At 52.6% G+C, this 26,739-nt stretch overlaps 1 protein-coding gene and 2 long non-coding RNA genes across 4 annotated transcripts in view; 1 reads left to right on the forward strand and 2 right to left on the reverse strand.

Moving 5' to 3' along the window:
- The window catches only part of slc6a6 (solute carrier family 6 member 6), a 36,959-nt gene extending 16,136 nt beyond the window's left edge, over nucleotides 1–20,823 (forward strand). For both annotated transcript variants that reach the window (XM_033036946.1, XM_033036945.1), the window contains 12 exons: nucleotides 1,226–1,360; nucleotides 1,946–2,180; nucleotides 7,179–7,311; nucleotides 8,104–8,238; nucleotides 10,539–10,642; nucleotides 11,038–11,162; nucleotides 11,922–12,034; nucleotides 15,033–15,170; nucleotides 17,279–17,381; nucleotides 18,486–18,586; nucleotides 19,271–19,441; nucleotides 20,665–20,823. In XM_033036946.1, coding sequence (XP_032892837.1) covers nucleotides 1,226–1,360; nucleotides 1,946–2,180; nucleotides 7,179–7,311; nucleotides 8,104–8,238; nucleotides 10,539–10,642; nucleotides 11,038–11,162; nucleotides 11,922–12,034; nucleotides 15,033–15,170; nucleotides 17,279–17,381; nucleotides 18,486–18,586; nucleotides 19,271–19,441; nucleotides 20,665–20,817 — 1,646 coding nt within the window. In that variant the 3' untranslated portion in view covers nucleotides 20,818–20,823. The remainder of the gene's footprint in view (nucleotides 1–1,225; nucleotides 1,361–1,945; nucleotides 2,181–7,178; nucleotides 7,312–8,103; nucleotides 8,239–10,538; nucleotides 10,643–11,037; nucleotides 11,163–11,921; nucleotides 12,035–15,032; nucleotides 15,171–17,278; nucleotides 17,382–18,485; nucleotides 18,587–19,270; nucleotides 19,442–20,664) is intronic.
- LOC116983268 lies at nucleotides 3,834–11,367 on the reverse strand. The gene is made up of 3 exons (XR_004414661.1): nucleotides 11,355–11,367; nucleotides 9,373–9,377; nucleotides 3,834–4,258 (listed from the first exon to the last, which is right to left on the reverse strand). It is a non-coding gene; the product is annotated as an uncharacterized LOC116983268 (long non-coding RNA).
- A 1,439-nt stretch (nucleotides 20,824–22,262) lies between the features above and the next one.
- LOC116983267 lies at nucleotides 22,263–23,488 on the reverse strand. Its single transcript, XR_004414660.1, has 2 exons — nucleotides 23,446–23,488; nucleotides 22,263–23,413 (listed from the first exon to the last, which is right to left on the reverse strand). It is a non-coding gene; the product is annotated as an uncharacterized LOC116983267 (long non-coding RNA).
- Between the last annotated feature and the right edge of the window lie 3,251 nt (nucleotides 23,489–26,739).

Here is a 26,739-nt window from a genome sequence, read left to right on the forward strand (position 1 = left end):
AGGAGGCTGAGGGGTGATCTCATAGGGGTGTATAAAATCATGAGGGGAATAGATGGGGTGAATGCACAGTCTTTTACCCAGAGTGAGGAAATCAAGAACCAGAGGGTATTGGTTTAAGGTGAGAGGGAAAAGATTTAATAGGGATCTGGGGGACATTTTTTTTGCCAGAGGGAGGTAGTTATAGACGATGCTATAACAACATTTAAAAGATTTTTGAACAGGTACATGGATAGGAAAGGTTTAGAGAGACATGGGCCAAACGCGGGCAGATGCAACTATCTTAGATGGAGCATGTTGGTCAGTATGGACGTTGGACAATATGCAGAGCAAAGGGGAAGATACAGAGTGCAGAATATGGTTCTCAACATTGTAGTGCATCAGTTCCAGAGACAGTGTCCGCAATGGGGTGAATCAGACAGTGCGATAACTCATGGAAGGAACGTTCAGAAGCCAGATTAAAGCAGGGAAGAAGCTGTTCCTGAGTCTGGTGGTGCGTGCTTTCAAGTTTCTGTACCTTCTGGCAGACGGGAGCGGGGAGAAGAAGGAAAGGGACAACAGTTTATGGAGTTGATGGTGGGGAGTGTGGCCTGTGTGCAGAGTGTAGATAGAGTGAATGCACAGAGCCTTTTACCCAGTGTAGGGGAAACAAGACCAAAGGACATAGGTTTCAGGTGAGAGGGGGAAGATTTAATCGGAACCTGAGGGGCAACTTTTTCCACACAGACGGTGGTGGGTGAATGAAGGAGCAGCCAGAGCACAATGCCCTGCGTCCTGTTTCCATGTTGCATTTTGCTGTGACTCTGCCTCCACACTCACTCCAGTGTTTGGACATTAATTCAGGGTTTGTGTATCAAACCCTTGGCCAGTGTTAACGCGGCACTAAGCTGGCAGCTGTAGAGCCGCTGCCTCATAGTGCCAGAGACCCAAGTTCGATCCTGACTACGGATGCTGACTGAACGGAGTTTATATGTTCACCCCTGTGGGTTTATTCTGGGTGCTCCTGTTTCCTCCCACACTCCAAAGACGTGTAGGTTAACTGGCTTTGGTAAAAAATTGCAAATTGCCCCTCGTGTGTTGGATAGTGCTAGTGTACGGGGTGATCGCTGGTCGGTGCGGTCTCAGTGGGCTGAACTACCTGTTTCCATGCTATATCTCTAAAGGCCCTAAATCTATATTCTGTAATTAAATGTGTATCATTGGTGATCCGTCTCTCTTCCCTCTCCAGGTGCTTTCCTTATCCCATATGTTATCTTTCTGATCGGTGGAGGACTGCCGGTGTTTTTCCTGGAGGTTGCTGTGGGTCAGTACACTTCACAGGGAGGCATCACCTGCTGGCAGAAGCTCTGCCCCCTCTTCTCTGGTGAGTGGGTGGGCCCGACACAGGCCACAGCTTCAGGGGGAGGGATGGGGAGAGAGGGGGGGGAGGGGATACAAGGCATTGCTGGGGTTCAGGTTACAGAGTACAGTTGCCACTCTTGGGGAAATGTTGAGGTAACGGGCAGCGTTGGCATTACGGGGCAGTGTTGGGGTTCAGCTCCAGAGCTGGGCAGCACATTGGGGTTCAGGGCCAGTGCTGGGGTTCAGGGTCGGTGTTGGGGTTCAGGGTCGGTGTTGGGGTTCAGGGCCGGTGCTGGGGTTCAGGGCCGGTGCTGGGGTTCAGGGCCGGTGCTGGGGTTCAGGGCCGGTGCTGGGGTCCAGGGCCGGTGCTGGGGTCCAGGGCCGGTGCTGGGGTTCAGGGCCGGTGCTGGGGTTCAGGGCCGGTGCTGGGGTTCAGGGCCGATGCTGGGGTTCAGGGCCGGTGTTGGGGTCCAGGGCCGGTGTTGGGGTTCAGGGCTGGTGTTGGGGTTCAGGGCTGGTGTTGGGGTTCAGGGCTGGTGTTGGGGCAGCACGTTGTGGTTCAGGGCCATTCCCCTGTGTTGATGGGTTTGCTGTGTGTGTGTCGCAGGGATCGGCTGTGCCTCGGTCGTGATCGTATCACTGTTGAACGTCTACTACATTGTGATCCTCGCCTGGGGGATCTACTACCTCTTCCAGACCTTCCAGAGCGACCTGCCCTGGGCTCGCTGCGGCCACAGTTGGAACACTGAACACTGCATCGAGGACCGGCTGAGGAAGAACCTCTCGCTGTGTGTCGGCTGTAACTTCACCAACTTCACCTCTCCCGTGACTGAATTCTGGGAGTAAGAAAGCCAGCATTGCGTTGCCCCCGGCGTTACCCTCACTGTGTGTGGTGGACATCCCAGAGCTGCCTCCGAGGCTGCGCTCCCTGGGTCAATGTGGCTGCCCCTTGACCTCACCGCCCCATGACCTCTTGGCCCTTAAACGTCACTGCCCTTTGACCGTTTCGCCCTTGAACCTTGCTGTCCCTTGACCTGGTTGCCCATTGACCTTGTTGCACCTTGACCTCTTTGACCTCATAGCCCTTTGACCTCGTACCCCTTTGACCTTTTCTCCTTGACCTCACCGCACATTGACTGTGGCCTGCCCCTCAACCATGCCGCCCTTGACCTCTTCACCCATTGACCTCATTGCCTCTTGACCTCTGCCCCAATCGCATTGCCCTTTGATTTCTTCACCCCTCGACCTTGCCATTCCTCGAGCCTCGACCCCCTGACCCCGACCAGGCAATGAACCAGAGCCCTTCTCCGACCCTCCAGGAAGGGCCAGCACAGGCCGATGAGCCGAATGGCCTCATTCCCGCCCCCTTCTGTGGCGGTCCTGGCGGGGTCAGGTATGGGGTCTCTAGTTACCCCCATCACACTGCCTTCCTCCCCTCCCACCCCTCTCCCACATTCTCACTGTCTTCCCCTCCCACCCGATGTTCTGAAACATTCCCAGCTCATCGGCTGCTCTGTTGACCAGGCAGGTAGTTAAACACCACCTGCCATCCCTTGGCCCACCTCCCCAACTGACCAAGAACTCAGACATCCTCCTCACCGCCCACTGCACCACCAACGTTGGTGTCATCTGCTAATTTACTAACGACGTTATCTACATAGCTGTGCAAATCGTTAGTGTGGATAACAAACCAGACTGGACCCAATTCCCCACTGCTCTTAAGCCACCAAACAGAACATCTACACATTGAGTCCTTACTCCAAGCCGGTTTTGAATCCAGTCGGCTAACTTACCCTGGATTCCAAGCGCCATAATCTTCCAGGGCGGCACAGTGGTGCAGCGGGTAGAGCTGCTGGCTCACAGACCTGGGTTTTGACCCTGACCTTGGGTGCTGTCTGAGAGGAGTTCTCTTGTGACCGCGTCGCGTGGCTTTCCTCCGGGTGCTCCGGTTTCCTCCCGCATACCAAAGACGTGTGGGTTTGTAGGTTAATTGGCTTCTGTAAATTACCCCCTAGTGTGTAGGGAGTGGATGAGAAAGTGGGACAACGTTGAACTAGGGTGAACAGGTGATCGATGATCGGCATGGACTTGATGGGCCGAAGGGCCTGTTTCCACACTGCATCTCCAAACAAAATTCAAAACTAAAACTAAGGACTAGCTAACCGTGTGAGAGCTTGTCAAAGGCCGTGCTAAACTCCATATAGACAACGTCTACTGCCCTGCTCTTGTCAATCTTCTTGGGGACCTCTTCACAAAATGTGAGACCTGGTTTCCCACGCACTGTTCTGATGAAGCATCCACTGTTTTCTTCTCTGTGGATGCTGCCTGACCTGCTGTGCCTCTGGTTTTATATCAGATCTTCAACATCTGTAGTGTGTTTGCTTTACTTACTGAAAATTCTCAACCCCTCCGTCCCACTTAACATCTCACTCGATCCTGGACCTTCTCCGGTTCCAGCCCCCCCCCCCCCCCCCCCCCCCCCCCCCCCGATCTTCCCAAATCTTCCTTCAGCTTTCTGGATGCAGGGCTCTGGAAGCCTCTGCCCCTCTCTGGGACCTCTGCATTCTCGTAAACCCTGCACCTTCTCCAAGAACGTTGCTCATCCCAATGGAGGCCGTGGTGGTCCTCTGGGGAAGGAACCTGTGATGTCTCACCGTCAACTTCTGACGTCTCGCTGTGTTAAACTTCTCCTTTGAAAGGGCGTAACATCCAAAATGTTCCTGCCTTCCCCCCCCCCCCCCACCCCTCGTTACAACCTGACCCAACTTCACAACCTCTGCGTCCGGCCCGCCCTTCCTGCAAGGATCCCAGCGTTTTCCAACCTCTCCCTCCGGCACATCGTTGCTGGGACCGCTGCGCCTAGCGTGGCCTCCGGCGTAGACTGCGTGAGCTTTGAGCTCCCCAGCCGCACACTGGACTCCTCCAGCAAAGTTAGCCCAGTGGTTAAGTTACTGGGCCAGTGTTCAGTCCGAAGCTCTGATCCAGAGACAAGTGTTCAAATCCCACCAAGGGCGGCATAGAGTTGCAGCCTCACAGTGCCAGAGACCCGGGTTCGATCGCGACTATGGGTGCTGCCTGTACCTTCTCCCTGTGACCACGTGGGTTTTCTCAGGGTGCTCCAATTTCCTCCCACATTCCAAATTGTAAATTGCCCCTAGTGTAAAGGATAGTGCTAGTGTACGGGGTGATCGCTGCTTGAAGGTTGGTGCGGATATAGTGGGCCGAAGGGCCTGATTCCGCGTTGTATCTCTAAGATCTCTAACGCTCTTCCCCCTCTCCAGCAAACGTCCATCGTATCCAGTTGTCCCTCCATCAACTGCGGGGATCCAGCCCGGGTTACTCCTTCCTTCCACCATCCCATCCCATCCCCTCCCTATGAGCCACAGAAGCCCCAGCTCAATCTCCATTACAGAGCAAAAGTAGTCATCGCTCCAGTTAATGTTCCTCACCCCAACCAGACAAGGAAATGTTCACGAGGCAACTGCCTCTCTGTGTCTTCACACACTCACATGCTCACACTATCTCTCACACTCACACACACACACACCCAAACACGCACACCCACACACGCACACACACACACACTCTCACCCACACACACTCTCACACATTCACAAACACGTTCTCACGCTGTCTCTCACACTCTCTGTCTCTCTCCCCCACTACCCCCTCCCCCATCAATGTCTCATTCTCCATTTCTGCTTCCTTTCACTTCTCTCTTTCGACTTCCCTTTTTCTCTTTCCCTCATCATCACCCTTCCTCTCTCACTTCTCTCATTCTCTTCCTCTCTCCTCTCTCCCATTCTCATATTATCTCTCCTTCATTTATCTTTCTCCTGCCCTCATGCTTTCTCTTTCTCCCCTTTCTAACGCATTCTACCTCCCTCTCTCTCTTTTTAATCTTTTTCTCACTCCCTCCCCCTCTCTATCTCTCTCCATCTTTCTCTCTCCATTTCTTTCTCTCTCCCCTGCTCACTTTCTCTCTCTCTCTCCATCTCTCTGTCCTGCTCATTCGTTCTCTCCATCTCTTTCCCTCTGTCCTTCCCACTTTCCCACTCACCCACTCACCTCTCACATGGTGGGCCGGAGTGAGTCAGGTAAGGGGTCGGGACTGTATATCCCCCGTGTATGATGGATGGACCTGCTGTACTCTCTCGGCCAATTTTCCGGAACAGTCCAGGGAAGAGGGCGGCCAGATTCCGCCGGGTTCCGAGAGATTGTTACCATTGATATCCCAGCACATTGACAGGCAGAGACACGGGCCCTGTCCGGCTGAGTCACTGACCTCTAAACAATCCCGCCCTCTCACACACTGCCCAAATCTCTCTCCCCTTTCTCTTTACAGATGTGACTGAACCAATCCAGCTGTTCTTCTTTTATGTCAGGCTTTACATGTCTTGCAGGGTGAGGGGTTGTGCTTCTGTTGGAGTGGGGAGTGACAGGGAGAGCAAGGAATAGAGAGACCCTGTCTCTATCTAACGCCCAATGTCCCTGCCCTGGGTGTGTTTGTGTGTGCTGGGACAGGGTAGAGGGATCTTCACTCTGCTTCTGACCTGGGCTGTCCTTATCCTGAGAGTGTACTGTCCACAACATTTATGACCTATTCCGTGGCAGTGTTTAAATTAAGATGCACATTTTGGGTAAGTCTGTTATGTGAATGTTGGAGAAGGGGGCAGGAGAGATTCACCAGGATGTCACCTGGGCTTGCAGGCTTGAGTTGCAGGGAGAGGTTGGATCGGCTGGGACTTTGTTCTCTGGAGAGTAGCAGGCTGAGGGGTGACCTTGTTGAGGTGTACAAGATCATGACGGGCACAGATAAAGTGAACGCTCACAGTCTTTTCCCCCAGGGTAGAGGATTCTAAAACTAGAGGGCACAGGATTAAGGTGATAGGGGAAAGATTTAAGAGGGATTTCACTCAGAGGGTAGTCCATATCTGGAACGAGCTGCCAGAGGAAGCTATAGAAGCGGATAGATACCATTACAGCTTCTGAAAGACATATAGGACAGGAAGGGTTTAGTGGGATATCAATGGTATTTATTTATGGGCCAAATAGAGAGGATATGGGCCAAATGCAGGCAAATGGGACTAGCCCAGAATACCAACTGGGTCGGCACGGACAAGGTGGGCCGAAGGGCCTGTTTCCGTGCTGTACGGCTCTGTGACTCTGCATCAACTTGTGTTCTGCCTGTTATTTTGCAGAGCTGTGCCCGTGGGGCCCCTGTATTACACGGGCCCTCGCCCCATACTGTGGGAGGGTGCCCAAGGCAACAGTGCGTGACCACCAAGCCCTACAGGACAGCAGCTAAACGCACCCCCTGTCCCGGCCAGCCTTGTTGCTCCGTCCCCCTGGCTGTGCGGAGCAGGGCGGGCTCCCTGTCCAGGGACCCGGAACTCCCTCTCGGAGCTTGTTTGACCCAAAGGTAGCCCATGGTTATTTTGCTGTTTGCCGTTTGCCGAACGTTCTTGCATGCCAGCCCCCTGTCCCCGGCCAGAGCCGGCCTCTGCTTCAGTCACTGCCTGGCACAGCGGGCAGTGGCTCCAGCCGACACCCGCAGTGCCCAGTGCCACCCCCACACCACTAACGCACACCCTCTCTCTCCCCCCTCCACACTCTCCTCTCCCCTCCCCCTCTCCTCTATCTCCCCCCTTCCCCCTCTCCCTTTCCCCAACCCCTCCCCCTCCCTCCCCTCCGCCCTCTCTCCCCATACTCGATCTCCACTTCCTTTCCCTCCCTTACTCCATCTCCCCCCTCCCTTTCCCCACTCTGCCCCTTCCTCTCCCCTCTCTCTGTCCCCTCATGACCCTACCCTACCCCCCACCCCCCCCTCTCTCCTGCAGGCGGAAGGTTCTGGGCTTGTCGCCGGGGATCGAAGATATTGGGGAGTTGAAGTGGGAGCTGGCACTATGCCTGCTTGCCGCCTGGGTCATCTGCTTCTTCTGCATCTGGAAGGGAGTGCGGTCCACCGGGAAGGTGAGTGGCGTCAGGAGGCGGGCAATGATCCTCGAGTGGGGATTGGGGGGGGGGGGCAGGAGTGATTCACCAGGACGTTACCTGGGCTTGTGGGCTTGAGTTACAGGGAGAGGTGGATAGGCTGGGAGTTTGTTCTTTGGAGCGTAGGAGGCTGAGGGGTGACCTTGTTGAGGTGTACAGTTTAGTTTATTATTGTCACATGTACCGAGGTACAGTGAAAATCCCTTTGTTGCGTGTTCTTCAGTAAGCGGAAAGACTTATTTGATTCCAATCGAGCCGTCCACAGTATACAGATACAGGAGTAAGGGAATAACGTTTAGTGCAAGGTAAAGTCCAGTAAAGTCCGATTAAAGATAGTCTGAGATACACGGTGTTGGGGAGGGAGTTCCAGGACGGACGCCGTGATGACTAGGGCACAGAGAGATGGAGTAACTCAGTGGGTCAGGCAGCATCTCTGGAGAACATGGATAGGCGACGTTTCAGATCGCGACCCTTCAGATGTCAACCACGTTCTTTCTGTCCATGTTTTTTCAGAGATGCTGCCTGACCGCTAAGTTACTCCAGCACTTTGTGTCTTTTTTGACCCTGGGGTTCATCTGGTGGTCCCCACTGCCCTTGTCATTTGGGGCGGGTTGGGAGGGGGGGGCGGGTGGGTTGGAGGTGCGGTTGGGAGAACCGGGTGGACGGTGCTGGAGGGGGAGACTGTGTTGGGTGGGGGGAGGATATCCGATGACTGATGATACCTAAGCTGATGCCTCTTTCTCTCCCCCCCCCCCCCCCATCTCCCACCAGGTTGTCTATTTCACCGCAACCTTCCCCTTCCTGATGCTGCTGGTGTTGCTCATTCGAGGAGTCACGCTGCCAGGTGCAGCTCAGGGAATCAAGTTTTACCTGTACCCTGACATGACAAGGCTGGGTGACCCGCAGGTGAGTGGCCGGCGTAGACAGGACGTACAAGGTGGACCCTGAAACCATCAGACCACCCTAATCAAACATGGTGCCCACACCCGTCATGGCCGCCCTGCCCACGCCCGTCATGGCCGCCCTGCCCACACCCGTCATGGCCACCCTGCCCACACCCGTCATGGCCACCCTGCCCACACCCGTCATGGCCACTCTTTTAACTTACAATTGATGCGACATTTATGCTTCAAATTGGATTAGGTATGAATAAGGTTAGGCTAAATTACATTCCTAATTACATTCCACAGTAAAGCCAGGCTCTGATCAACATGTGCAGCACATGAATGACCTTAGTATATTCATGTATGGAAATCAGATTATAATTCATGCTCTTATGCATATATATAGAGAAACAAAAACATAGAAACAAGGCAAGAGGAGTCATACTTCCATCACCGTTCTCCACAAATAAATCAATCAACCTTACACTTTGACTATAGAAACAAGATGAAAATAATGCCACATATTCAACCGTATATGGTTCAATGAAATTAAGATATATATGTATAACATATATATGGAAATGGGTCTTTCGGCCCACCGAATCAACACCGACCAGCAATCTATCATACACCAGTCGTATCCTACATGCCAAGGACAATTTACAGAAGCCAATTAACCTACAAACCTGCACTTCTTTCAGATGTATGAGAAACAGGAATTTCCACAAAAAACCACGTGGTCATAAGGAGAATGTACAAATACTGTATAGACAGAACCCGTAGTCAGGATCAAATCTGGGTCTGTGGTGCTGCAAGGCAGCAACTCTACCGCCACCGTGCCACCCCAATAATTTTTTTTTTCCGTAATATATTTATTATGGTGTCACGTCAATAAAGATGAACACATGATTCTGATATCTGCCCTCAGTTGGATAACACATATCTCCAGTCTTTGTGTTTTATGGCTGGTTTTCAACCTCTTCATTCTGAAGGTCTCGACCCGAAACATCACCTATTATTTCTCTCCAGTGATGCTGCCTGTCCTGCTGAATTATTCCAGCTTTTAGTATCTATCTTCAGTTTAAACCACCATCTGCAGTTCCTTCTTACACTCTTTGTTAAGCGAAACAGGTCCTATTCTCATAATATTATTCACCTCAACTAAGTCTTTTCTTCACCGTTGCTGCAGAGAATACAATCCCAGTTATCAAATCTTTCTTCAAATTGAAACAAAAATTCCAGCCCAGCCAATATGTTCATAAATCGCCCCTGGATCCTCTCCAGAGCAATCGCACCCTTTCTACAGTGTGTCATAGTCTTACAGCATGGAAACAGGCCCTTCATCCCAACTTGTCCATGCAGATCAACATGCCCCATCTTACCTGCATTTGGCCCAAATCCCTTTAAACCTTGTGTGTGTTAGGTTGTGTGTGAGAGTGTGGGTCAGTGAAGTGGCGACAACATCCAGAGTGAGCGGAGACTTGGCGATGTCCAGGGAGCATTTCCCTCTCTTGCCCCCCCCCCCCCCCCCCCTCTGCGGGAATGTGGCCGGCCCAGGTGCTCTGTGTCTAGCTGGGGTCCGGGGGAGGTGAGGGACAGTGACCCGGGGGTTGGGCATCGGAGCAGAACCTTAGCCCGAGATTCATCCCCGCGGCTCTGGAGGCGGCACCGACGCCCTCACTCACCCGGTCCACTCCTGGCTCTGGGCCGGGGTTAAAACTCCATGGGGTGTGGACAGAGCGACCTACTGACACAGAGCCGCTGGAGGTGAGGGGGGGTCGGTGCTGGGACCAGCGCCGTGTCTCACCTATCACACCATCTGCACGGGAATGTGAATGCGGGTGAGGCAGCATCTATAGAGCGGTAGACAAAAATACTGGAGAAATGCTTGAGTCTGAAGAAGGGTCAAAGTCAGACATAGCTGCTGCCTCACCCGCTGAGTTTCTCCAGCATTTCTGTCTACAATGCCATTTTAAATAGTGTACGATGGGCTTAAGCCGAATTGCTCGTTCTTTACTGGGAACCCGCCGACAAAAAACTATTCTCATTGGTGAGTGCAGAGGAGTGTGGCTTTATTTATTTATATATATTTTAAAATATTTTTTTGAGTGTGAGAACTTCTGTCATCAGCGTGAGAGCGTGAGAATTTTGTCAAATGCGTGAGAGTTGGCCGCCCTGCCACACCCGTCATGGCTGCCCTGCCCACACCTGACCTGTTCTCCTGACCTGTGTCCTACACTCTGCCCCCTCTCCCATCCCAACCCCCAAGCAACTACCCTCTTTCTCACCCCATCTCTCTCTCTCTGTACCTCTCTCCCCCAGGTCTGGATCGATGCAGGAACACAGATCTTCTTCTCCTATGCAATCTGTTTAGGCGCCATGACATCCCTGGGGAGCTACAACAAGTACAAGTACAACTGCTACCGGTGAGGCCACGGGCGGGGAGGGGGGGGAAGGTGTAGTATTGGGGAGATGGGGTGGTAGGGATACGGTAGGGGGTTAGTGGAGGGCAAATAGGGGTGGCGGAGGGGCGAGGGTGGGGTACAGGAAAGCGAGGGAGTGGTGGAGTTGGGGTGAAGGTGGGGGGAGGGAACGATGGGAATTTAGTGGAGGGGAGAGGAGGGTATGGAACGGGGAGGACGTGGGGTGGGAGTTTGGGGGGCAGTGTGGAGGGATGACTGCAGTTGGGGAGATATGAGGAATGGGGCACTAACACCAGTCTGCACTCTGCTCCCTTCCCCCTGCCCTCTTCCCCCTTTCCCTTGCCCTCTCCCCGCTGCTCCCTGCTCCTTGCCTCCTGCTGCCTGCATTCTGCCCCCAGGGACTGCATGCTCTTGGGATGTCTGAACAGCGGCACCAGCTTTGTCTCGGGCTTTGCCATCTTCTCCATCCTCGGTTTCATGGCCCAAGAACAAGGGGTGGACATTGCGGATGTCGCCGAGTCAGGTAACGGGGAGACGGGGCCTTGGGGGGTGAGACCGGACATTGTCCCCAGGGTGGGGGGTACAACCTGGTCACCACCCGCTCCTAGTCACACGGCACGAAACAGGCCCTTCCGCCCAACCACTCCATACCACCCCAGTCCCAGGAGAATTGGGACGGAGGCAAAGGTTGACAAAGGGTTTCTGTTCAGTTTACAGACCACACACTGCCACACACACTCATGCACAAACACACACACACACTTGTGCACACACACACACACTTGTGCACACACACACACTCCCACACACTCGTGCACGCACACACACACACTGCCGCACACATTCATGCACAAACGCACACACTCGTGCACAAACACACACTCACACCCTCCCACACACTCGTGCACGCACACACACACACACACACTCATGCACAAACGCACACTCACGCTCACACACTCACACACTTGCGTACACACACACACACGTTCACTCATGCACAAACACATTCCCACACACACTCCCATGCTCACGCACACACGTTCAAGCACACACACACACACGCTCACACACACACACACACACACACTCACGTGCACACACACACACACACACACACACACACACACACACACACACACACACACACACACACACACACAGATTGCGCGGTGATTCGGTTGTATTTTTTTGTACTAGATCAGTAATATTTATCAATTAATGCCTCTCATTTCTCCCATCTTCCCCACCACCCCCCCTTCTCTGCCTTGCTTTGTTGCAGGTCCTGGCCTGGCCTTCATCGCCTACCCCAAGGCAGTGAGCATGATGCCCTGGCCCACGTTCTGGGCTGTCTTATTTTTTGTTATGCTTCTACTTCTTGGATTGGACAGCCAGGTCAGTTTGCGCCAAATCCCTTGTGGTTTTTTACGGGGGAGTCCACTCTCTCTGTCCACTCTCTCTGTCTGTCTGTCCCTCTCTCCCTCCACTCCTCATTCTCTTCCTCCTTCTTTCGCTCTCTCTCTCCCACTCCACCTCCCCCTCCCTCCCTCTCTCTGTCCCCTCTCTCAGAAACATGGAGAATAGGTGCAGGAGAAGGCCATTTGGCCACTTCGAACCAGCACTGCCATTCACTGCGATCATGGCTGATCATCCACAATCAGTAACCCATGCCTGCCTGCTCCCCATATCCCTCGATTCCACTAGCCCTCTATATAACTCTCTCTTAAATCCATCCAGTGCATTGGCCTCTACTTCCTTCTGTGGCAGAGCATTCCACAAATTCACAACTCTCTGGGTGAAAAAGTTTTCTTCTCATCTCAGTTTTAAATGGCTTCCGCTTTATTCTTAGACTGTGGCCCCTGGTTCTGGACTACCCCAACATTGGGAACATTTGGGAACATTGTGCACCTAGCTTGTCCAGTCCTTTTATAATTGTATACGTTTCTATAAGATCCCTTCTCATCCTTCTAAACTCCAGTGAATACAAGCCTAGTCTTTCCAATCTTTCCTCATATCACAGTCCCGCCACCCCGAGGAGTAACGTCGTGAACGTACGCTGCACTCCGTCAATAGCAAGAATGTCCTTCCTCAAATTAGGAGCAGACAATACTCTAGATGTGGTCTCACCAGGGCCCTGTACAACTACAGAAGGACCTCTTTGTTCCTACTGTAATGGCAAATGTCCAACTTTTCCAGTGGCCATGACTACACAGGTAGTGATCTTACACAGACCAAATAGAACAGATCTTCCGGTTGTTTTTCCAGTATAATTGCTCGTTTATTGAAATAGTTGTACAAACAAAGAGATGGGCGTACCAGGTTTTCCTTGTTCTGCATACAAGTTGGAGCTGGCTGTTCGCCCCGGTCTGGTGACTATGTTCTCCACCCCTGTGTCTGTCACCTCCTGTTCCCTATGCCCATATATATATATATATACGCCACTCTGTGCGTTTAATGACCGCACTCAAATGTCCAAAATAATACTGCAAGATATATCTAGCCAACAGTAGCTAGCCTAAACAGAAATGGCTCCTACACCTATACTCAAACCCCTCCCTTTTTCTCTCACGGGGAGAGTGTTGACTCCTCCTCTCAAGAATTCACTGTCGCTTTTCACCATTGTGGGATTCATTGCCACAGACGGCTGTGGAGGCCAAGTCAATGGGTATTTTTAAAGTGGAGATTGACAGATTCTTGATCAGTAAGGGTGTTGGGGTTATGGGGAGAAGGCAGGAGAATGGGGTTGAGAGGGAAAGATAGATCAGCTGTGATTGAATGGCGGAGTAGACTTGATGGGCTGAATGGTCTAATTCTGCTCCTGTGTGTCTTATGGTCGTGGCTCCAGAGAGCACAGACTCCAACATGCACCCCCTCCCCCTACACACAGGGTCCGGGGGGGGAAGGGGAAGGATAGAGGTGACGGGGGAGGGAGTAGTCAGGAGGGGAAAAGCCGAATGCACTAATTGGCCTTTTGGCCTTCATTGCGATAGGATTTGAGTTTAGGAGCAAGGAGGTCCTACTGCAGTTGTACAGGACCCTAGTGAAACCACACCTGGAGTATTGTGTGCAATTTTGGTCTCCTAATTTGAGGAAGAACGTTGTTATTGAGGCAATGCAGCATAGGTTCACCAGGTTAATTCCCAGGATGGCGGGACTGACATATGGTGAAAGAATGGGTCGACTGGGCTTGTATTCGCTGGAATTTAGGATGAGAGGGTATCTTATAGAAACATAAAATTCTTAGAGAATTGGACAGATGTAGGAAAAATGTTCCCGATGTTGGGGGAGTCCCAGTTTAAGAATAAGGGGTAGGCCATTTAGGACTTAGATGAGGAAAAACGTTTTCACCCAAAGAGTTGTGAATTTGTGGAATTCTCTACCACAGAAGACAGTGGAGGCCAATTCACTGGATGTTTTCAAGAGAGTTAAACCCCTGGCCCATGGTACGAGTTCATTCCAAGAGTTCTCCCGAGTTTGCCCTGATTCGAACTCGGAGATTTACGGTAATGGCCACTCGTCAGTACTCGGGGCTGTCGTGGACATTTTACATCATGTTGAAAAAATCTTCACGAGACTTCCCGTGCTTACCTGCCGTTAGCGAGTCATCTCGAGTACCTGCCGTTAGCGCTAAGAGACGTCCCCAAGCTCCGACGTACCCGCTACGTTCATTCTCCGTGCTTACCACGAGTTAGATTTTTTTAAACTCGGGAGAGCTCTTGGAATGAACTCGCACCGTGGAACAGGGCTATTAGATTTAGCTCTTAGGGCTAACGGAATCAAGGGATATGGGGGAAATGCCAGAATGGGGAACTGATTTTGGATGATCATTCAAGATCATATTGAATGGCGGTGCTGGCTGGAAGGGCCAAATGGCCTACTCCTACTTTTCTATGTTTCTATGGCCTGACCCCACCCATAGCAAACGTGTGGGCTGGCGGAAGGTTGCAGATACTCTGGTTGGGTGTTTACACAGAGGCAGACGTTGGCTGTGGTCAGAGTCTAACCCACATCTGTCGGGGGAATGAAAGGCTTTGACACGGACATGGCTGCGTGTAATATTGACATACAGGAGTGCTGTTGACAAAAGGCCGCTTCGCACAGGGAGACTTGGCCTCGCCAGAACAAAGAGACGCCATGATACCCGACATTTAACCCTGATGCTTCCGAGCAACGGCCAAATGCTGGGATCATCCCAAACACCTCATCCACTCCTACAAAGCAGATATATCGCCCGCAACAAATCAGGAATCCTGGGTGATGGGACAGCTTCACTCTGGGGAGGAGACGGGGGGAGGGGGGGGGGGGGCATGCGGACGGGCAGGTGGTGGGGATGGGGGCAGGGGAGAGGCTCCCAGGTTAAACAGTTACTGATCCCGGTGCGCTCTCTCCACAGTTTGTAGAGGTGGAAGGGCAGATCACGTCACTGGTCGACCTCTACCCATCCTTCCTAAGGAAGGGTTACAGAAGGGAAAGCTTCATCGCCATCACCTGCAGCATCAGCTACCTGCTGGGCCTGGCCATGGTGACCCAGGTCAGTGTTCCCACATTCACTCCGTCCCCCTGCCCATCCCCCACCGCCCTGACCCCCCCTCCCCGTCCCCTGCCCATCCCCCACCATGCTCACCTCCCTGACCCCCCTCCCCGTCCCCCTGCCCATCCCCCACCGCCCTGACCCCCGTCCCCCTGCCCATCCCCCACCATGCTCACCGCCCTGACCCCCCTCCCCGTCCCCTGCCCATCCCCCACCATGCTCACCGCCCTGACCCCCCTCCCCGTCCCCCTGCCCATCCCTCACCGCCCTGACCGCCCTCCCCGTCCCCTGCCCATCCCTCACCACCCTGACCGCCCTCCCCGTCCCCCTACACCCGTCCCCCTGCCCAAGCCCCACCATGCTCACCACCCTGACCCCCCTCCCCGTCCCCCTACCCCGTTCACCCCCCCCCCATAAGCTAACTGCTGGGCCCTTGCCATGGTGACCAAGGTCAATGTCCCCACCCTCCCTGTCCCCCTGCCCATCCCCCACCATGCTCACCGCCCTGACCCTGACCAACATGCCCCATCTACACTAGTCCCACCCCGACCAACATGCCCCATCTTGCTGGCCATCCGCGAGTCAAGGCGCCAGACGTTGGAGGGCTCTACCCGAGCCGGCTGCCTGCCCCTTTTCCGGGGATACGTCCGTGCCCGGGTGCGGATGGAAAGGGAATACGCCCTGTCTACGGGCACCCTGAGGGAGTTCCAGGACCGCTGGGCACCGAGGGGGGTTGAATGTATCCTTGACAAGGATTGCAATATAATTGTTTAGCAGTTGCTTAGCATATTTGTTCGTCTTGTATTATGGTGGTGTTTTGTTTTATTGTATTGTCAATACTATTTTAATATTTGAATAAATATTTTTGATTAAAAATTTTTTTTTTTTTAAAAACAAGCCCCATCTACACTCGTCCCACCCCAACCAACATGCCCCATCTACACTAGTCCCACGCCGACCAACAAGCCCCGTCTACACTAGTCCCACCCCGACCAACATGCCCCAACTACACTACTCCCACCCCGACCAACATGCCCCATCTACACCCGTCCCACCCCGACCAACATGCCCCATCTACACTACTCCCACCCCGACCAACATGCCCCATCTACACTCGTCCCACCCCGACCAACATGCCCCATCTACACTACTCCCACCCCGACCAACATGCCCCATCTACACTAGTCCCACCCCGACCAACATGCCCCATCTACACTACTCCCACCCCGACCAACATGCCCCATCTACACTAGCCCCACCCCGACCAACATGCCCCATCTACACTACTCCCACCCCGACCAACATGCCCCATCTACACTAGTCCCACCCCGACCAACATGCCCCATCTACACTACTCCCACCCCGACCAACATGCCCCATCTACACTACTCCCACCCCGACCAACATGCCCCATCTACACTCGTCCCACCTGCCTGTGTTTAACCCACACATCTCTCTAAAACTGTCCTATCCATGTACCTGTCTAAATGTTTCTTAAACGTTGCGATTGCACCTGCCTCAACTACCTCCGTTCTGTACACCCGCCACCCTTTGTGTGGGAAACGTTGTCCCTCAGGTTCCTATTACATCTTTCCCACCTCACCTTAAATCCGTCCTCTTGTTCTCAATTCCCCTACTCTGGGCAAAAGACTCTGTGCCGCTACCCGATCTATTCCTCTCATGATTTGATACACTTCTATAAGATCACACCTCAGCATCCTGTGCTCCAGGGAATAGATGTTTTAGCCTGCTCAACCTCTCCCTTTAGCGCAGACCCTCGAGCCCTGGCAACAACCGTGTCAATCTGCACTTTCCAGCTTGACAACATATTTCCTATAACATGGTGCCAAAAAAAAGCACAATACTCAGCTTCACTTATGTCTGTACACTGCAACATGACCTCCCAATTTCTACACTCAATACTCTGGCTGATGAAGCCCAATGTGCCAAAGGCCTTCCTGACCACCCGATCTACAGTACCTGTGGTGCCCCCTTCAGTGAACTATGCAGTTAAACACCGTTCACAGTGTGTGTGTGTGTGTGTGTGGTGGTGTTTGGGAGAGTCGGCTTGTTTTGCCTCTGATCCTTGCTGTCTCTTGTATCCACAGGGCGGGCTGTATGTGTTCCAGTTGTTTGATTACTATGCAGCCAGTGGTATGTGCCTTCTCTGGGTGGCATTCTTTGAATGTATCGCAATTTCGTGGGTGTACGGTAAGTACAGATGACTGTACCCCAGTGTTATACAGTGACAGACCCGTCCCCACCAGTACTGTACCCCAGTGTTATACAGACAGACCCGTCCCCACTGGTACTGTACCCCAGTGTTATACAGACAGACCCGTCCCCACCAGTACTGTCCCCCAGTGTTATACAGTGACAGACCCATCCCCACCAGTACTGTACCCCAGTGTTATACAGACAGACCCGTCCCCACCAGTACTGTCCCCCAGTGTTATACAGACAGACCCGTCCCCACCAGTACTGTACCCCAGTGTTATACACAGACCTGTCCCCACCAGTACTGTACCCCAGTGTTATACAGACAGACCCGTCCCCACCAGTACTGTACCCCAGTTATACTGTAAGGTGAACCTTTCACAGACAGCCTCTCCCTTAAGTCACTGTCACTGAATTGGCTTTTCTGCTTCTAATTTTAAAACCTTTTTTATACCGAGTACTGCGGTAGATTTTGCTGAATAGCTGTTGTTCCGACAGCTCTTTCCTGCCGCCCCTTATATGGTGTGGCCAACTATATCTTGGCTTAACGCTGCCTGCTATACATAACCAATGGTCCCGCTTGCTGCCTTGTCTGGAACTAATTCTTTTATAGATGATTTGGTTTATTTTGGCGGTGTTTTTCCATCCGTGAGCTGCCTCAACTTCACGTCACAACTGGGCCGGACTCTCGTCGAGTGACAAGCTGACAGATCAGGCCTCTGATGCCTGCTGAGGGAGGGAGCCTGTTCCAAAGCAGCCAGTTTGCCCCACTCCCTTCCTGCAGCAGGGCGGTCAGAAGTGAGCACGGCTCTCCCCGTCCCCCTGGAGCTCAGGCCTGAGAGACACTGAGGGACGAGAAACCGCCCTCCCCAAATCCCGGTACTCTACCAATGCGGGGGGCGGCTCGTACCATTGGTTACCGAGAGCAGGGCCGTGTCTCAAACCACCCTCCCCCAGACTGACTCTCCCTCCCCCCCCACTCACTAGGACGAATGTACCCCCACTCTACCCCAGACTGTCTCTCCCTCCCCCACTCGCGCTGGGACAGGTCTTCCCCCCCAACTCTACCCCGGACTGACCCCACTCTTCCCCCCTCAGGAGCCGAGAACTTCTATGATGCTGTGGAGGACATGATTGGCTACAGGCCGGGATGCTGGATGAAGTGGAGCTGGACTGTCATCACTCCCTTCCTCTGCATGGTGAGGGGGAGTGTGGAGGATGGGGGGGTAGGGAGCAGGGGCCCGAGAGGGGGGAGGAGAGAGGATCTGGCGGAAGTGGGGTCCCATGGGAGGGGGGTTCAGAAGGGTTCCTGAGGGAGGGGGTCCCAGTGGGAGGGGGGGGGGGGTCAAGGGTTCCTGAGGGAGGGGGTCCCAGTGGGAGAGGCTCCAGAGGGAGGCCGGGATGGTTCCGGTGGGCCAGGCCAGGGTGAGCCGGGGTCATGATGGGGGGGTGGGGTCAAAGGGGTTCTTGGGGAAAGGGGTCCTAGGGCTGTGAAGGTCCTGGGGGGGTTCGTTCCATGGTAGAGGGGGAGAGGAGGGGAAGGGAAACCGGGGGGTTGGGGCGGGGGGGGGGGGGGGAGTCCAAGACGCGAACCGCAGGCATCAGGGTCTCGGGGTGGAACCGTGAGCCGTTCCTTGTTCGCTGGAGAATCTCGACGGCAAGGTGGTTGGTCTCGGCAGAGCGGTGCGTCGGGTAGAACCGCTGCCTCACCACCCCAGAGACCCAGGGAAAACCCACGCGGTCACAGGGAGATCGTGCAAACTCCACACAGACAGCACCCTTACTCAGGATTGAACCGGGTCTCTGGCGCAACTCTACCGCTGCGCCACCGTGCCGCCCAGAAGATACAAACTGGGTACAAACGTATTGGTCTCCCCCCGCAGGCTTGCTTTGTGTTCTCCCTGGCCAAGTACACCCCCCTGACCTACAACAAGATCTACAAGTACCCCGACTGGGCAGAGGGTGTGGGCTGGCTGCTCGCCCTCTCCTCCATGATCTGCATCCCGCTGGTGATGGTGATCAAGATCATTAACTCCGATGGACCCATTATCGAGGTGAGCCCAGGGGCAGAGCAGCGGGGAGGGGGAGGGGGGGGGGGCAAAACCACAGGGGGGGAACATATTTATTCACCCGCTGGATATATTTAAGGCAGAGATCGATAGATTCTTGATTAGTACGGGTGTCAGAGGTTATAGTTAGAAGGCAGGAGAATGGGGTTGAGAGGGAAAGATAGATCAGCCATGATTGAATGGCAGAGTAGACTTGATGGGCTGAATGGCCTAATTCTGCTCCTATCTCTTATGATCTAATGACGGTGGGGTGAACCCACAGAGTCCTTCCCACAGGGACAGGGGAACCAAGAACCAGAAACGTTGGGAATGCCAGCAGCTTTGGAGAAGTTGGGAAGTTCTGTTGCCGTTGTACAAGATGTTGGTGAGGCCACGCCTGGGTCTATTACCTTCAGTTGTGGCCACCCAGTGTGGGAAGTTCAGGAGGATGAGGGGTGATAGTAAAGAGGTGGATAAAATTACGAATGAAATAGATAGGGTGAATTGATTAGTACGGGTGTTGGGGGTTGTGGAGAGAAGGCAGGAGAATGGGGGGGGGGGGGGGTGAGAGGGAAAGATAGATCAGCCATGACTGAATGGTGGAGTAGACTCGATGGGCTGAATGGCCTAATTCTGCTCCTATAACCTATGAACTTATGAATGTACGGAGTCTTTTACCCAGAGCAGAGGAATCAAGAACCAGAGAACTAAGGTGAGACTGGAATGATTTAATAGGAACCCGAGGGGCAATGTTTTCACACTCAGGGTGGTGGGTGTGTGGAACGAGCTGCCAGGGGCGGTAGTTGAGCATACAAGTTGGGACATTATGTTGCAGTTGTATTGTGTTTGGATTTGGCCACTGGTGTAGGCAGGGTGTCATTAAGTTGGAAAGAGTGCAGAGAAGATTTACCAGGATGTTGCCAGGAATCGAGGGTCTGAGCTCCAGGGAGAGGTTGGGCTGGCTAGGAATTTATTCCTTGGAGCAATAGAATAAAGCCTAATAGGTTAGGCAGGAGGATGAGTGGTGATCTTATAGAGGTGGATAAATTCATGATAGGAATGGCGGGTGAGTCTGTTGCCCAGGCGAGCGGAATTAAGAACAGTACTACAGGGAGAGGTTGGGCACGAACAGAGGCAAGGTGGGCCGAATGGCCTGCTTTTCTCCCCCACCCTCCCTGCGCCCGACAGCTCTTTGACTCTCCCCCTCGCTCTCTCTCCCCCTCCTACAGCGGATAAAGATGCTCACCGCTCCAAGGGGAGAAGGGAGGAAACCGAAAGACCTGGCTCTTGATGCCGAAGCTGTCATCCCTCTCAGTCCCAATGGGACTGCTGCAAACGATGTAGAAAAAACACCTCAAATAATTATAGAGACTGCAATGTAACCTCTCTGTGAGAGTCTAAAGTTGTGCTTTTTTTTTTTGGACAAACTCTAATCTTTTTAGGACCAGTTTCCCCTCCCCTACCCTCCCCTCCCCCTCCCACCATGTCCATTCACCACACAACATCCGAGATCCTGGGCTTCAGACACTCAACGAGACCTTGGACTGAGTAGACATCGTCTCGCTCTCCGAGAACATTAGCCAGACCCATGGATCTGTCCATGCCCCGGGGAACCCGTCCCACCCAAACAACCCCCCTCCGCCCGGCAGCTCCCCTCCCCTCCCCTCCTCTCCCTCACGACCCTTGTGAAAGGGTCTGCCGGGAAACAAGGACTCTGATCTCATGCCCCGCCCCTCCTCCCACTCCCCCAGCCCCTCCCACCTCCCTCCACCACTAGCCCGTCTCCCCCACTCCCCACTCCCTCTGCTGCCATGCCCCATCCCCCACTCCCACATTCCTGCTCTCCCACTCCTCCATTCCACCCTCTGACCCTCTCCCCTCCCACACTCCCCTCCCCTCCCCGCGAGGCGAGTGATGCAAAGAGCAGAGGTCCGGTCAGAATCCCCACCCCCACCCCTAGCCCGATGCCCCTCCCCTGTGGTGACGGAGAGTTGTCAGACGCCCCACACATACTGGACCAAATCCCTGCCAGGGTCAGGCTGACTCTGGGAACTGGGCTGGGGCTGCCTTGCCTCGTGGGTGGCTGGCAGGCAGGATGGCGGGTGGTAGATTTACGAAACGCTTCAAACAATGTTTTAAGACTTTGTGTGTGGATGCCTGTGTGGATGTGTGCGCGTGTGTGTGGGTAATGGAATAATTTTACATTATACCTGTGGGTGTTCTAACCACAATCGGTGTGTAGATGATCCCAGCATCAATATTGTAGACATTTTGAGGAAGAATTTTAAACCCTTGTCATTTATTTTTTTGTATGGAGCATATTTTTCAACCTGTAACACTGTTGTAGTAGGTTTCTATTTTACTGAGATGCATTGAAAATGTTGCAGCTTCACAGTGCTACTAGTCTGTCACTGGATACACGTGTGTGTCAGGAGTGTGTAAGCATAGTCTCCCTCTCCCTCCCTCCCTCCCGCTCTGCCTCTCCTCATCTCTCCCCCGTCCCCGTCCCCCTCTCACCCCCACGGTTCCAAAATGCCACCTCAATACCTGACCGGCTCAGATTGGAGGTTTTGGGGGTCCCTTTCCTAGGGTGAGGGCTGCGTGTGCACTGACATAACTGACCCCCACCCCCCCCCCTCCCAAGGTGAAAGTGAACGTGTGTCCTTTTAAATGAGACCAATTATCCAGCATCACGGCCCAGGCCCCTTCACAGGGTGGGGGGGCTGCGTGAGCGTGCGTGTGTGTGTCTGTGCGCCTCGGTGAACGTTTAGACTGGGTTCGGGCTGTGGGGGGGGGGGGGGTCGAAGCCTAAGGGCATTGTGGGGGGGGGGGTGTCAGAGGGAGAGGGCGGGGTCAACACCACGACAAGGGGCAAGGTCCAAGCTAGAGCGACGGGGAACCCCACCCGCCTGGCCTGGAGCCCCTCTCACCCTGTACCCACCCCCTTGCTGAGGGGTGAGTCTGAGAGGGAGTGTTGGTGCACGCACACGCGAACAAGCATGCACGTACGCCCACAGACAGGCAGTGCACATGCACAAACATACACAGGACACAGACACACACATGCACACAGGCAGTCACACATACATGCACACAGGCAGAGTCACACACACACACACACACACACACACATACACATGGAGCCATACACAGAAACGCACATGCAAACACATGCTCACCCACACACATGTGCTCGCCCACACAGACACACATTCACAAACACGCACACTCAAGACAGTAGGGGTGGACACCGAGGCAGGGAGATTTGCACAGAGAGGGAGGGAAGGAGAGTGACCTATCCAACATGTGTCAGTGTAAACGTGCTGGTCGGTGACCCTGCTGGCAGTGGGGGCTTTACACCGAGACGTACAGTGTTACAACAGACTTGCTGCCGGGTGTCGGTGAGGATAACGCAGTGAGGATTGCACAGATCGTATTGACAAAGCCCAGTGCGATGTAAAGTCATCCTCGCCTGCGGAGAATTCAACGGCTCACCCCCCCCCACCCCCTGTAAATACCCGCACCAAGCTTCACAGCATTTTAACCCGTTATTTTTTATGTGTTGACTACGGATTGCAATCTTAGATACCAAACAATTTCATAGTGAATACGCTTTGAAAGACAATGTACGTTTTTTTTAATTTTTGAAACGTTGAGTTCTCGGAGTTGATCGCTGGTAATTCTGTAGAATTAGTTTTGAATTCATGGCAGGAACTCTCCCCTTGAGACTCATCCCCTCTTTCTCCCTCATCCCCTCTCTCCCTCATCCCCTCTCTCTCTCTCTCTCCCCTCATCCCCTTTCTCTCCCCCTCTCCCTCATTCCCTCTCGCCCATTTCTTTGCCTCCTCCCTCTCTCACTCTGTCTCACTCATCCCTTTAATCCTCTCGATCCCTCCAACCGTTTGTCTCTCCCCAGTTCCCAGCTACTCTCTCTGCTCCTCTCCACCTTCCCTTTCTCCATTCCCTCTTTCTCTTTTCCTTCTTTCCCCTCTTTTCCCTTGCCCTCTCACCCTTTCCCCTCTTCCCCTCACTTCATCTTCACACCTTCCCTCCTCTCCCCCCCCCCCCTCCCCCCCTTTGCCTCTCCCCTCACTCTCTCACCTCCACACCCTCACTCTTTCTCCCCCACCTCTGGATATCCCAGTCGCAGGGTGGGGGTGATGAGTGTGTGTGACAGGGAGTGGGTCTCTTGTCCCAGAGTAATGGATCAGGGGGATAGATCCTGTCCGTGCTGATCTGATCCGGACCGTTTCGCTGTTTTCATCCAAGATCCGGTTTAACTTTTAGCAGTTTGCAGGTTTTTTTTAGAAAGAAAAACAATATAAAAGATATGTATTTATGATACGGTATATTAATGTGTCATGTGCTTTCTTAGGTGACAGTCGAATTGTATTAGAACTTTGATCTTGTACTGTGTGAGTAAATAAAAAAAATAAAAAAAAACAATAAATGTTTACAGTTTTCACTGAAACCCTTAGACTACAGTCATTTCTTGCTTTACCTCATTCACAGGTAGTGATTTTACACCAACTCAATGGGGCGGGACTGAGGAAGGGTAGGGAAGGTGGGGGGTACTGAGGAAGGGGGGAAGACGGTACTGAGGGTGGGGGATACTGAGGAGGGGGGGGGGAGGCGGTACTGAGGAAGGGGAGCAGTGAGGGAGGGATAGTACTTCTGTGGAGTCTCGCTGTGCCTGGAACACACAGCTGCGTTTGCCCTTCCTCCAGAGCCTGAATTATCTTCATTGTGCCTCACTCAACTCATGACTTTTACTCTCTATTCTCTCATCTTTGGGCTATTTGCGGCGGACACCTCCCACCCTGTCATTGGTCCAAGCTCCATGCCAGTGGCCCATTGACCTCCCCTGCCGGGCGTTGGCCTGTTCCCTGGTCGCACTACGGCCACCTCCAGCTGGATCGCTCTCCCAGCCAACACCGGAGGTCAGAGGCCCAGCACGACTCCATCCCCGGCCCTCCCCAACCCAGCGCCCCCTCAACAACTCTCACAGCCGTGGAAACTACCAACTATGCAGCTCAAAAACAGACCCCTCAGCCCACAATGTCCGTGCCGAACATGATGCTAAGTTCAACTAACTTCCCCTGCCTGCATGTGATCCATATCCCTCTATTCTTTGCATATCCAAAAGCCTATTAAACACCACTCGTATCATATCTGCCTCCACCACCACCACCACCCCCCGGCAGCACATTCCAGGTACTCACCGCCCTCTGTGTGAAAAGAAAAACCACGCCTTGCACATCTCCTTTAAACGTTGTCCCTCTCACTTCAAACCTATGCCCTCCAGGCTTTGACATTTCTACCCTGAGCGAAAGGGTTCTAACTGTCTGCCCTATCTTCATAAGGGGTTGGAACATTTCTTAAGGGGTTGGAAAAATTCTTAAGGGGTTGGACAGGCTAGATGCAGGAAGATCGTTCCCGATGTTGGGGAAGTCCAGGACAAGGGGTCACAGTTTAAGGATAAGGGGGAAATCCTTTAGGACCGAGATGAGAAAAACATTTTTCACACAGAGAGTGGTGAATCTCTGGAATTCTCTGCCCCAGAAGGTAGTTGAGGTCAGTTCATTGGCTATATTTAAGAGGGAGTTAGATGTGGCCCTTGTGGCTAAAGGGATCAGGGGGTATGGAGAGAAGGCAGGTACAGGATACTGAGTTGGATGATCAGCCATGATCATATTGAATGGTGCAGGCTCGAAGGGCCGAATGGCCTATTCCTGCACCTATTTTCTATGTCTATAATAATAATAATAATAAATTTTATTTATGGGTGCCTTTCAAGAGTCTCAAGGACACCTTGGACATAGGTGTCTATGTCTCTACACCTCTCATAATTTAATATACTTCTATCAGGTCTCTCCTCAACCTCCAGCACCAGAAAACAATCCAAGTTTGTCCAACCTCTCCTTATAGCTATTGCCCTCTAATGCATGGCATCTTTCTGGTAAACCTCCTCTGCGCCCTCTCCAAAACCTCCCCATCCTTCCTGAAATGTTGTGACCAAAACTGTGCGCAATACTCCAAATGCAGTCTAACCTATAAAGTCCTACAGTGCTCTCCATAATGTTTGGGACAAAGGCCCATCATTTATTTGCATCTATACTCCAAAATTTGAGATTTGTAATAGAAAAAAAATCACATGTGGTTAAAGTGCACATTGTCAGATTTTATTAAAGGCCATTTTTATACATTTTGGTTTCACCATGTAGAAATTACAGCTGTGTTTATACATAGTCCCCCCCCATTTCAAGGCACCATAATGTTTGGGACAAATGGCTCACAGGAGTTTGTAATTGCACAGGTGTGTTTAATTGCCTCCTTAATGCAGGTATAAGAGAGCTCTCAGCACCTAGTCTTTCCTCCAGTCTTTCCATCACCTTTGGAAACTTTTATTGCTGTTTATCAACATGCGGACCAAAGTTGTGCCAATGAAAGTCAAAGAAGCCATGAGAATGAGAAACAATAATAAAATTGTTAGAGACATCTTAGGCTTACCAAAACCAACTGTTTGGAACATCATTAAGAAGAAAGAGAGCACTGGTGAGCTTACTAATCACAAAGGGACTGGCAGGCCAAGGAAGACCTCCACAGCTGATGACTGAAGAATTCTCTCCATAATAAAGAAAAATCCCCAAACACCTGTCCGACAGATCAGAAACACTCTTCAGGAGTCAGGTGTGGATTTGTCAATGACCACTGTCTGCAGAAGACTTCATGAACAGAAATACAGAGGCTACACTGCAAGATGCAAACCACTGGTTAGCTGTAAAAATAGGATGCCCAAGTTACAGTTTGCCAAGAAGTACTTAAAAGAGCAACCACAGTTCTGGAAAAAGGTCTTGTGGACAGATGAGACGAAGAGTGATGGCAAGAGCCAAGTATGGAGGAGAGAAGGAACTGCCCAAGATCCAAAGCATACCACCTCATCTGTGAAACACGGTCGTGAGGGTGTTATGGCCTGGGCATGTATGGCTGCTGAAGGTACTGGCTCACTTATCTTCATTGATGATACAACTGCTGATGGTAGTAGCATAATGAATTCTGAAGTGTATAGACACATCCTATCTGCTCAAGTTAAAACAAATGCCTCAAAACTCATTGGCCGGCGGTTCATTTTACAGCGAAATGGAAACAGGTGAATTTATTATGGGGAACAAGGAAATGGCAGACGAGTTGAACAGGTACTTTGTGTCCGTCTTCACTAAGGAGGACACAATCTCCCTGGTGTACTAGTGGCCAGAGGATCTAGGGTGATGGAGGAACTGAAGGAAATTCACATTAGGCAGGAA

Source organism: Amblyraja radiata, chromosome 18, assembly GCF_010909765.2.
Source record: "Amblyraja radiata isolate CabotCenter1 chromosome 18, sAmbRad1.1.pri, whole genome shotgun sequence".
Taxonomy (NCBI): domain Eukaryota; kingdom Metazoa; phylum Chordata; class Chondrichthyes; order Rajiformes; family Rajidae; genus Amblyraja; species Amblyraja radiata.